This window comes from Necator americanus, chromosome V (genome assembly GCF_031761385.1).
Source record: "Necator americanus strain Aroian chromosome V, whole genome shotgun sequence".
Taxonomy (NCBI): domain Eukaryota; kingdom Metazoa; phylum Nematoda; class Chromadorea; order Rhabditida; family Ancylostomatidae; genus Necator; species Necator americanus.
In genome coordinates, this window is record NC_087375.1 from 2,946,819 (window position 1) to 2,959,416 (window position 12,598).

General features: G+C 40.9%; 1 protein-coding gene across 3 annotated transcripts; it reads right to left on the reverse strand.

The window, feature by feature from the left end:
- Positions 1-1,590: 1,590 nt before the first annotated feature.
- On the reverse strand, positions 1,591-9,495 carry RB195_012773 (uncharacterized protein; the record flags this gene model as incomplete). Of its 3 annotated transcripts, XM_064202309.1 has the most annotated exons (8): positions 1,591-2,085; positions 2,521-2,571; positions 2,778-2,873; positions 3,923-3,934; positions 4,003-4,032; positions 4,724-4,810; positions 4,864-4,938; positions 5,632-5,649. In XM_064202309.1, 8 exons carry the CDS (start codon positions 5,647-5,649, stop codon positions 1,591-1,593), a joined length of 864 nt encoding a protein of 287 aa, XP_064058189.1. The 3 variants fall into 3 exon arrangements, with proteins under 3 accessions (XP_064058189.1, XP_064058188.1, XP_064058190.1); XM_064202307.1 differs by lacking the exon at positions 5,632-5,649 and adding an exon at positions 9,337-9,495 and having other exon boundaries at positions 3,931-4,032; XM_064202308.1 differs by having other exon boundaries at positions 3,931-4,032.
- Between the last annotated feature and the right edge of the window lie 3,103 nt (positions 9,496-12,598).

Here is a 12,598-nt window from a genome sequence, read left to right on the forward strand (position 1 = left end):
CTGTTGTTGATCACTTCACTGGTTGTAGTGGTTACGTAACCGTTCCTTCTTTTAAAGCATGCACGTCGCTTAAATATTTAGAAATGTCGACGTCTTACTTCTCGAACTCATTGTGATATGTAAATATATATTTTTAGCGTCTTTTTTGTAGGGAATTTCTACGTGCCTACCACATTTGTTTAGGGTTTTCAAGTCCAGGTTTTGTAGTCCTCACTGTTTTAAATCAAATTCACTTGTTAGTAAACTATAAACTTTCTACGTCGTCTACACAGTATTTATTTACATATAGTAATAGCGTATAAAAAAAGACAATCTTTCTGTTGTGGACCTTCAAAGATTCTCGTACTTAATTTTTTGACAGTGAAAACTGACGTACATAGTACTTCTCCTGGAAGATAAATGAAATCGTTCTTCTCTTCAGAAGGTGAAAGATCCTCTTGTGAAATTTGTTCCTCGAATCTCTTTCCATAACATCTCGGTTTATCAATTTCATACTCATGAACACACAAATGGCTAAGAACAGAGACGTAAGGATGGAATGCACTAAAAATGTGATACTGATTGGAAAAAAAAACAAAAATAATATAAAATACTGACTAAAAGTGGTGTCATTTATTAATGACAAAACTCCAACAAGTGAACCATACTAGGCTCAAAACGACACGAAGCACGTACGCAATTACGTATACGGCTTCTTTCGAGACGCCTCGGTGGAGCACAACGGTTAGGAGCGTACTGGAACCTTTGCTGGCATCACCCATCGCTGCAGTTTGCGACCGTCCTAACTAGGTTCCAACTGCTGCCTTCACCGCCGCTGCTTGACTCGATTATATGTATTTCTATGTATGTTTGTTGTACATTTCCGACATCGCAGAACTGTATAGGCTCTTAATTTCTAACATTTATCTATGAACAATTCTTTAGGAATTCTTTAGGGTTTTTTCTTCGTTTCAAAATAGATTACCTAGCTCCACTGCCGCCTAATGATTTCCAGTGAGTGTTGTTAAAACCGGTAGTGAACAAATTCATTAAGTAAATAAAATGATTATAACTGCGGTAAACAAATCCATCCTATCGAATTAACGAACAACATATTAGACCTTATAGCTGCATCAAGATTCAAAAACAACAATAACAACAAACATGAGGAATCAAGGTTTCACCTGAATTTTACGGGTATAAGAAAATAACAACATGCATATTTTGTTGCTAAACTTTTAATTCCATGCAAGTAAGACCAGTAAAGTGCAAACCAGGAAACGAACACACCGATAAGGAGAAATAGACGAAAAGCTGGGAATAATTTTGAAACAAGTTTTGCTAAGAAGTGTAATCAAACTCGAATAAAATGTAGTTAGGGGGCCACTCAGTGCTGGCCTTATTTCTGGAAGTGAATAAGTTAATCAGTCGGGGTCCTAAGACCTAAGCATTAGTCTTAGAGGATCTATGACATATAAGCTAAAGCTACTAAGAGAAAAAAGTAAGATAGAGCTTCCAGAAATACGCCAATGAGTTCCCCCTCCCTCTCCCCAACTACATTTCACCTCAAACTGTGCACATTACTTCCGATTCAGATTTAAGCATTTAAAATCAAGGCAAAGGTGGTGGCGGGAGAGGAACGGAAGATTGTGGAAGCTCAGGTCGATCAAAATGTGAAGGAGGAGGTGGTGGTGGTGGCAGATAGTAATCATGGAAATGTACATCCCACGTCATCTTGTTGGGTTTGCCACTAGAGCTAGGGCGGTACGAAGGAGCAGGTTGATATGGATGAACGAACGGTGAGTAACTAACTAGAGAACCGTAACATTCCCAAGGAGACCCAGCGACAACGGCGTGTGGCGCCAATGAAGCGTAATTGTGGTAATCGTATCCACGGAAAATTTGCGAATAATAGTCAGGATCATAGTGATCACGTACTTCATTTGCAAGTGGACCGTTTCTTGCAGAAGTCGACTCTTCGAGAAAGATATTGTCGGTGTTATTATTCTCTTCATATCCAGTGTTCCAATTCGTGCCGCTGCCTTCCAAATAGTTTACCTCCCAACTTGGAGAGATGTCTTCCAAATCCTCTTCTTTAGGATGTATCTGCAAATTACCACATACTCCTACAACAATAAGAATCGTGACTTTTTTAATTAATGCACATATAGGTTTCCGTTTCAATTTTTAAGATCATTACGCTTTTCGTGAGTGTGGAATGACCTGAAAGACAGCCACGATGAAATTGACCAGCAATCAATTACTTTTGGTTCTGCTTCTTTTTCAAATTGAGCTGTAGATAACGTTCAAAAGTTCAAAGAGAGGTTCAACTAGGACTACAGGATTATACAATGGCATCTAAGGGCCAGCCGATGTAACAAGTCAGCCCTTTTATCCTCCGAGACAGGCCTGGTACTAATTTATCGGCGCAGAGAAATGTAGCGCTTGGTTGGGAGTAGGGTGGCTTCGAACCATTCATTGGTCGTCTAGTAACAGTCGAGCCTCTTACCAACTGCGCCACATAACTTTTACATAACTCACCGGGGAGAAATGGCTAGTTCTTGATGGATCCATTGGATTTTGAACAGAAAGCTAAAAGTAGCAATATTAGGCGTAATATTGAGAAATTGGTGTTAGAACTAATTTGAAGTTTTAAAAATAGTAATATTAGGTATAACACTGAGAAACTCATATGTAGAACAAAGGAAGAGCAGAACAACAAATTCTAATTTCGTGAATTCTCATGAAACGAACAAATTAATCATGAAAGCATACCATATGTACTATAGCACACATACCAATTTTGGATAGGGTGGTGGGACGACCCTGCGAGGTGGAATGAGATCCTCGGGTTTCAAAAGGTCTCGGAAACATCTTGGCCTCGTTTCCTCTTCCTGTAATGCAAGATTAGACTACAATACTGGTGTAAAATAGAACCGAAAATGATCCACTATTTAAAAAAAAATCCCCCGTAGAACGACTCAATTATTTTCGGTCAAACTGGAACCTAACATCAGGCACTAACAGTTCACTATTCTGACCAGCTGCATCCATCGGATTAAGGAATAATTCGTGCCCGTATTTTCCATACTTAGAAATGTATGTAAAAACGAAAAGTATAGAATGTAAAATGCGAACTTTTGTATTTAATTCAAAAGAGAATTCCTCGCTTTCCAGCGGCATTTTGATTCTTTAAATTTGTTCACCTTTTTTTTCCTTTGAATAATTAAAATGGACTGTCAATTGCACAAAACAGAGCATTTTCACACCTTCTTTTTGCATTTAATCGAGTTATTAATGCCGCCGAAGCTACTCATGAGATTTGTGCTGTGCATGGAAGGCATCGAGTCACGAAAAAAAATTGAAAATAAAAGACATGAGAAAAAAAACAAAAAAAAACCACGTAAACAACAGGGGAGGGTGGGATGAGAAAGAGGAGGGGAGGAAGACAAAGAACAACGGAAAGCACGTGAATTATTAACTTGCAATTGTTTTTTTTTTTCAACATAGAAAAAGAAGAAAAATGAACTTTTCTCGACCTAGTCTGGTCTAATCTGGTCGGAAGATATGTGATCCACATTTGAGGTTAGATTCTTGGAGCGATAAGACATACAGCGAGCGATATTTTCAAGTATTGCTCTTTCTCCATACACAGCACCAAAACAGTTACAGGGTCTTTATCTCCTCGATTAAATGCTAAAAAAAAAAGAAGCAAAGGACAAAAAAAGAACAGCTGATATCGGAAATACTTCACTTGCCTACGCGACACTTCATTTTGAAGACGTGAAAAAAACGATAATTAACTGAAATTTATCGCAGCTGTTTCTTCTTGTGGAATGAGAAACTCTCTATTAGACATAACAATTTGCTAAAATTGTTACTCCTACATGTATTATTAGAAATGAAAAAGCAGCAATTTATTCCTCAAACCAATATTTCTTACAATTTTACCGGTCTCAAGGAAGGGAAAGAACAGCATCGTCGCTTATTGAGAAAACAACATCGTAGGGTTTCCTGAGGTACTTTCTTGTGACTTGCATCACTCGATACCACCTAAAAAAACGGCGATGTATTATTTGTGAAACTCTTGAGAAGGCAAAAACCCCAAAAAAAAAAATCCAACCTCCACGCAAACGGTTGGTCAAAAGGCTGAGTTTACACATTTCCTATTCTTAACACATTTTTGTGGACATGCGGCGGGTATAAAGGAAACTCTCTTGAACCTTAGAACAGGAGTTTCACATACATGACGACTACACCCACACAGATGTGTACTTATGGTGCATTCGAGAAAGAAGGATGATGTCTTTTTTTCAATTTTTGGAACACCGGTCCTTCGGTACTTTTGTAGTGGCTCCAAAAATAAAGTATGAGATCTCACTGGAAATTGTTTATATTACTTTCTTGATTATGAACCTCGACCGGTGATACCCTCTCTAAATACATCCTAAAGTCGTAAATAAGTGGTGTGCTGTGCGTTCTTGCACATATTGAAAACAAAAACAAAAAGAAAAAAGTTCGGAAAAAAGTCCTATGGGGCGTTACATCTGTTCATTTTCAAACAACACGTTTAATCACTTTAATAGTCGAGTGAATAATTAGAATCTCAAGGATACAGAGGAAGAAGCACATATTTTCTATGAAAAGACACGACATGGCTCTTCAAGAAATTAAAAAAAAAACAAAAACCTTGAATAAGAGTTATGGTGAAATAAGAAGAAGGTGCGAACTTATTCAAACCTACCGGGTTTTCGTCAGGTCCTAGAAGAGGAATTATCCTTGTTTTAAAATTCAGACGTTTCTTTTTGTTGAGTGCGGTCACGAATGAATTCTTCAATTTATAATTTCATTACTCTGTAAACGTCATTAATAAGCAACGCTTACATGATCCGAGTTAGAACGAATTCGTACCAGATGATGCCGTCGTTTCACTGGATTGAAGAACCCAATTCTCCTTGACTGTAATCATTAAACTTCATTTAGGCTCCGAAGAAGAGCATAAAAAAGTCGTATAAACAAATTCAGTAAATATTCTCAAAGGTAATCTGAATACCAAAACAGTAATAGCGGAAGTAAAGTTAACTAAGAAAATACAAACAAAATTTCATATTTGAAAAATGCCAGGAAGAAACTCACATCCAAACAGCTCTTGGGAAAAATGTAGTTTGGGCCACTCATTGGGATAACTTCTCGGCGCTCCAATTTACTTTTTTCTTCTAGTAACTTTAGCTTACGTATCATAGATACTCTAAGATTAATGTTTAGGGCCCCGATTGATTTAATTATTTACTTTGAGAAATAAGGGCGCCAGTGAATGACCCTAGCCCCAACTACACATCACTACAGTTCTTCAATCAAAAATGTTGCTGTGAATCTGTGCGAAAATATTAGTGTAGACAACATTAGTAACCTTTTTAGCCCCATAGTACTCTAGGGTTAAAATGGTTCTTAACAGAACAGGGTGCATTTTTGCTTTTTCATTCGTTCATTAGTTCAGCTTTCATATTTGTCGTTGCTGACCCACACAAATAACTGAACATAACACTTTCTTCGAACGAAATACGAAAGACATAATAGAAGGTTCCAGAAGAGCAATAAATCCAGCACGTGATACACGCAGAGCTTAGTTTACACACAGCTGACCATTCGTACCTTCTTAGCGGCTATCATGGAGCGTTCATCAGATGATATGCATCACAATCCTTCCCTAAAAAAGTTAAAGAATTAGGTAGAAGTCCGCATTAGTGAAAAAAAGAAACTGGCACGAACAGCTGTACAATTATCAAAGACAGAAAATGAATAGAAAACTTCCGCAAACAAGCACATAACAAGAAAGTATGAGAAGTGAATTTTGTTGCTGTGAACACTAATAAACGATTTGGCTCACAGGGTTCCTCTAACTTTAATTCTGTAAGACAAAAAACACGCCTGTTAACGAACGAACGAAAACGAGCCAACATCAATAACACTATGATTTCTAAACATACTTTTTATTAACAAGACATCATCGTATGTAACACATTAATGGACTGAAAATCCAATAAATACACAGGGTTCAAGGAAATCCAGTCTTCCATATTTTGGTACCACTGAGATCAGTTTGCCTGCTTTTCCAAAAGTCTTCGTTTCCATACTCCAAACTATTTATGGATGTGGTAACAGCGCAGGTGTGTAGTAACCGTTTAGTGTTCAGTGTTTATAACATGCCTCTTTAATTACAAACTGATCACAATGTTTGCGCCAGCACAAATATGCAAGATTTGCAATTAATTGATAATCATAGTAAGGAACAATCATACGAGGAACGCACCTACACAGATAAAGACGCTATTCATCTATACAGACGAAGTGGCTAACACCACCAATCACAAAATATTGCTTTCGATGTAAACGGATCAGGGAAGGCATCAAGTAACAGAACAAACGATAGCGACGCTCTGCAGTATGAATGAAGATATGAGCAAGTGAGAAAGTCTCAGGTGCGATCTGGCCAAAACAACTTCAAGCCCGGTAGAGTTGCGTAAGCGGCTGCGCTCCACGAGGCGTGGTGCGTCGCGGTTGCGATCGAGGTGGGACCATCGCTAGCTTCACTAGAAGAGCAGGGTGCTAGCGAGGTCTCACCTCGCTCCCAACCGCGACGCTGCACCCCTCCTCATTGAGCGCAACCCGTTACGCAACTGCATCAGGCTTTGGGTCATTTAACTACATGTTTGACGTGATGTTTGCAGTCGTAGGGCATAATATTCAAAGAAAGACACACGTCCCTTGAAAGACCTACTTTTATACCTAGAAATAATAGCAGTGTAGAACGCAGTCGGATCAAACCTACCTGATCCTTGCATTGAATCTGTGGTGTCTAATAGCGGGATGCTCACCTGATGTTGATGGTCCCGCAACGAACAGGACGTTCAACAACGGGACACGGCAGGAAAATCAGGTAATTTTGATCCGACTATAACACAGGTATCCAGAGTCGGCACTGAATGTCTTCAATTTGGTGTGCGCCATGCGCCCTCGACTGTAGCAGGGTAGGGGGAAAAGGGAGTGTGTCGGCAAAAGAAGGAACGCCACGAATAGTAGCTGTAGTTCGGCTAAACACTTTGGGCGGGTACTGTATGTCGACGGTTCTGCAGATAACACTTCGGGAAACATTAGTTGTGCTCTGAAATATTGAGGAAATTAGCACTAAGCACTGGATAGCACTGCTATTCAATTTTCCCTGAGACATCTTTAAACAATTGGTGATGGCATAGACAAATAAAATGTTTACTTGAAATTTAAAAACAGCGCAACGATTTTTATGTAGTGCGGAACCCATGGCGAAAGCGTAGGATTCGGGTAGTAGATTGCTTAGGAGCATACCACCAATCTGACGTCAATTTCAGTCGCAACGCGCCACCCTGGTGCGAGCGCCGCATCTAAGTGCGATCGGTCGAAGATCAGTGATCTCTTCTCACCAGCCTATTCGAGTAAAGCTAACGAATAGGCTACTAAGGGAACCGGAACGTGTGCATAGAGAAGCGTTATTACGTACCTCGTAATAATCGAAGTGGCTCCCACGCCGTTTCTTACCACGATCAGGGAGAGATGAGCGGAACCACCACTAATCCAGGAATCTACGACCCCAACACTGGCTTCTCTCGCGAGTTCCCTCACCACGCCAGATCCGTGGTGTGCTGCCTATAATCCGCTCCGCTAATCTTTCGCTTATCGCCGCAAAAAAACCTCTCCCTTAGCAGCCTATTCATTAATATCGCTTGAACCACCTGGTGAGAAGACCTCATTAATGTAGACCGCTCGGTTGTGGAAACCGCGCGCGCAGAAGAATGGAGCGTTTCAACTGAAACTGCCGTTTAAAAAAACCGCATCTTCCACACAGTTTTTTTTACGACGATTAAAGAAAGATGAGCGGAACCGCGTCGGATCCCGCAATCCACTACGCGAACTCTGTGGGTTCCACGCCGCATCGATATTGTGATACGCTGCCTTTAAAGGCAGCCTACCACGAATCTGAGGTGGTGCGGATTTCAGGTGGAGTATCCGTACACGGTCGTAGATTATGGAGACGGGGGTAGTTCCGCTCATCTCTCCCTGCATCACAGCAAACAGCCACCTCCAGAATGCTGTTTTGTACGACGCCATCTATTGCAACGCTCCACCCCTTGCGCCGCCTCCGCCCTGCGATTCGTCGAAAACCAATTCGGACTGCCCCGATAGGCAGTAAAGGACGCTACGCGTGCAAGCTTGGGACGCTGCAATAGAAGGCATCGTACAAAACAGAATTCAAGGGCCGGCTGCTTGCAGTGATTCAGGGAGAGATGAGCGGAACCACCCCGGTTTCCATAATCTACGACTCCGTATACAGATACTCCACCTGAAATCCATACCTACCCAGATTCGTGGTGTGCTGCCTTTAACTACAGTCATAGTATATGATAACGGAGTTGTCCCGTTATGTATGTGCATGCGTATAATGGGCATAGGTCAAAACGACTTGGACTTCGGTACTAAGTTACGTAAGCGGTTGCATTCGAAGCGGAGTGGTGGAGCTTAGCTGCTGGTATCGAGGGCGGACGCTCGCTAATTCTACCCATAGCTGCTGTGCGAATAAAACCAACCTGACCCAACCGCTAGCTCCATCACGTTGCTTCGAACGCAGCCGCTTGCGCAATCGTACCGTACTTCATGTCGTACTATGCATATTTGTACGTATATGTATGTATGTATGTTATATATGTATGATTCCCAAACATTGCAATAAGCTGCTGTTGTTCTCATCGTCAAAGTCCATGACCTAAGAGGTCAACTTCCTGAAAGGTGCATGAACCTTGGCAACAACCATTCGTTTTATCACGCTGAACTGGCGAACACTATCGAGTGAACTTCAACAACCTGCTTCGTCTAAAATTTTCGGGATATCTCCGTCGATAAGGCGATGCCACCAAAATGCTAACCACGAGTAAAGGATTATAACAACCTCGTGACCGCCTCAATTTGAGGAAGGAAAAACAGGAATATTTCACTACTTCAGCACTACCCCGAAGTTTCCAAACAGTGATCACATTCAAGGACGCACCGGAGCGGAAAGGGCGTGTTCTACGAATGCTCCTTCCGTCCATCGTGTATTCTTGGCAATCCGCGGGCGAAAACGGCAGAGATGCGGGAAAACCGCGACGCAAGCAAAGGTAGGCCGAGATGTCCGGAGATAATGGCGGGAAATGAGAGATTTCAGACCGCCTATGCAGTAAAATAGAAATGATAGGGTGTGGGCGTGGTTATTACCATTTTTTCAGTTTGGTCTTTATTTTTCTTCCGAGCTACTCGTCACAAATGGTAGGACCTGTCCAGTCTACCTACGTGCGTAGTCCGTGTTGGAGGTGATGACTGTGCACGAAGATCGAAATTGAGGCCATTGTTTGTGTTTTGAGTATTCAGCGATATCGTGGTAGTCCCGCCGGAGCGTGAGATTACCATGTCGGTTGATAGGGTCCCGTCTTCGGGTAAACCGCGGTGCATGCAAAAGTAGGCGGAGACATTAACAGCTGGAAAGCTGCAAACATGCTTATGTTAAGTACATAGCATACAAACCACATAAATGGTTAGAATGTTCCAGAAAGCTCCCTCAGTCATATATTACAGACTTCCATTTGGAGTGCATCTCGTAGGAAGTTCTAGATCTCCTCAGATGTATATAAAGTACTTTGACAGTTGGATTCGTAGTATTTTCTAGAAAATCTCAGTCGTGTATAGAGAAACTGTTTTTTTTTTCTATTTTGTAAGGAGTCTCAGAGAAATAACAACTATTCTTCATAGTCCCTTCATTCCCTTCGTTATTATACCCGCTACGTCTACGTCTGTACCATCTCATCTATGCTTAGTTTTTCTTTCCACTCCCTCTAGCGACTTCAAGGTGGAGCAGTTTTCAGCCCGCTTCGCTATGCAAACTTCCACTTCCGCTGCATGCTCTAATTGCGTTCAAAGGCATCACCCCACAAATCTGGGGTGACATGGATTTCCGATGGCTAATGACTATACCGGGTCGTAGATTGCAGAAGCAGGTGGGACTACGCGCATTTCTTCTTAATTGCCGTGAAAAAACGTCCCGTAAGATGCAGCGGGTGCAGAAGGGTGGCGCGCTGCAATAGAACTCGTCGTAGAAAACAGCGTCACGGAACGCTAGAAGTTCTATTGGAGCGCGCCATCCTTGTGCATGCGCCTCATCTTCTGGGCCATTTTACGGCAGTTAGGAACAACTAAGTCCTATACCATCCTTTTCTGCAATCTACGACCCCGTATAGTCATTAGCCATCGGGAATCGTTACCACTCCAGATTCGTGGGGTGATGCCTTTAGTCGAGGACGTGCCTCTATCTACCAAAATGGCAATCTCGCGCTCCGCCAGGAGGATCAAATGGCCCACCTAGGCTTGCCGCAACGCGTCCGCGTCATGGGGAGCGGGTATGGATACCACTTCTAACAAGAATAGAAGAAGATGGAAAATAGAGGGAAATAGGTGTGAAGACTTGTAGAGAAGTTAGCTCGTTGGAACGAACTTCATAGATCATTGCAAATGTCTCAATGTTTCCCACATGTCACAGTCGATTACATTTTGAAAAACGGAATCCTCAGGACTTAAATTGTATCTACAATAAAGGGAGTAGAAAAATCAAACAAATAATGGAGAGCTCGACGACCTAAAACCATGGTTTCAGAGGGTTTTATTTGCAAGAAATCTGCTAGGAATGAAGTCACCTAAAAGCTTTAAATACACGAAAGCTATGCATAATTCAACAAATGAGAAAATAGTTCTAGCGAGTAATTAATACCACCGACAATTTATGATACAGGAATGCGCTGGTTAAATGACTTGAACATACTGTAAAACAGGCCCAAAACATCCACCTTTAAATCCGACATGGCCAATCCAATACTACATTGGGTTGTGATGTTGCGTTTTATATCATTTGATAGAACATTCCCCGCTCTGCACCACAGTAGTACTTGATTTTTCAACTTCATTGATTCTTATTCTTTTTTTTTTGCTTTGTCTTCGGGTCGTTAAAATGGACTGTCAAGTAGGCTGAACGCAACATTTTCGTGACTTCTTAGTTTTTTTTTTCTTTTGCATTTAATCGAGACGATACAGCCGCTGGAGCTGAGGTTATTGGTACGCATGGAGAATGAACAATGCATGAAAATATCGAACGCTGTGGTCTTTGCGCTCCAAAAGAATTATTGGCCTCAACGGCGGACTGCGCCCACTCGGACAAAAATCCATTTTTCTCAAGTATTCCCTAGAACTAAAAAACTACAATAAATTAATCTACATCTTCATCTTTATCTCCAGGCCACAACCTATTGCGATGTCTCACACTGGTTCTTTTTCTATATATTTCTTTGTGTTCTTTGAGAATGTTTCCTTATGGATTCCTGTTCTTTGCTAAGTTCCCCCATGCCTCATCCAACATCCTCCATAGAAAGCGCTAATTTCATGAGAAGGTTCAGCTTTATCACACAGATTAAATACAAAGAGCGGATGTCGAAATTGCTCCGCTCTGTCCATTTGACACTCCACTTTAATGGTTTTGAAGAAAAAAAAACGAATGAAAGAAAAAGAGAATGCTATTTATGTAACTAGCAGCTTGATTGGTTCTTCTTTCCAACTTTACGTTTTTCTTCTATTTGCTTTTGCTTTCCTAGCAGGGATCAGTCTAATGAGTTCTAATGCGTAGTTCCTTTAATGTTTTGTTTGAACCTTCTCTGCACTGTTGTTATTCCTCTTTACTTCTTTATCTATCCTATAATATTAGTGCTTCCTTCTCTACTCACCGGTTGGAGCGGGGTGAGCCAGTATACCCGCTTTCCTGCCGGTGTTGTACCTATTAATTTTATGAGGGCATCTTGCTGGCTGATGTGATTGGAAGCCACTAATTTTTATAGCCTACCTATACTTTCTTATTTTCCAAGTCTTAGTTCCCTTCCTGTCGAGTTTATGTGCTTCTTGAAATTACTAAATCGTCCCTTGCTTTATTGTTCCTTGACTTATCCCTGCTTATTCTCATTCTACTCTTTTTCGTTGCTGGATTTTCTATTGTTTATTTGTATTCATTCCTTAACTCTTACTCTGGGCACGTCTTTGAGCGTAATAAATAAATAAATGCACAAGATTTTAGAAAAATTGAATGCCACATTCTGAAAGAGCAAGGAAACCTCTACCAATTTTTTTTAAAATGATATTTTGACAACGTTTTCTATAGTCGGGACAAAATGACATGAAGCACGGTGTACTTGTGCTGGAGGTGTTTTTGATGAGTCGCAGACGGCCTGCGAGCGGTCTGCTTCGCAAATTGCCAACTTTTGCCCACTAAGGTCACCCGGATCGATATTGGCCGCAATTTTTGTTCTTTTTTCTTCTGAGCTTTTCATATTTTATGTTTCTTTTCTCGTATTTTTGTTATGTTTGCTGTACTTTCTTTTGCTATAAAGATCTATACTGTATCTGTATTGTTCTTAAGTTATTGTATTGCTTTTGTTCATGTTTTTTTTCTGATATTTTTTTTTCAAAAATACATTTACTTCTATGTTAATTGTTTCTGTTTCTTCACCTACCCTCATTCCTT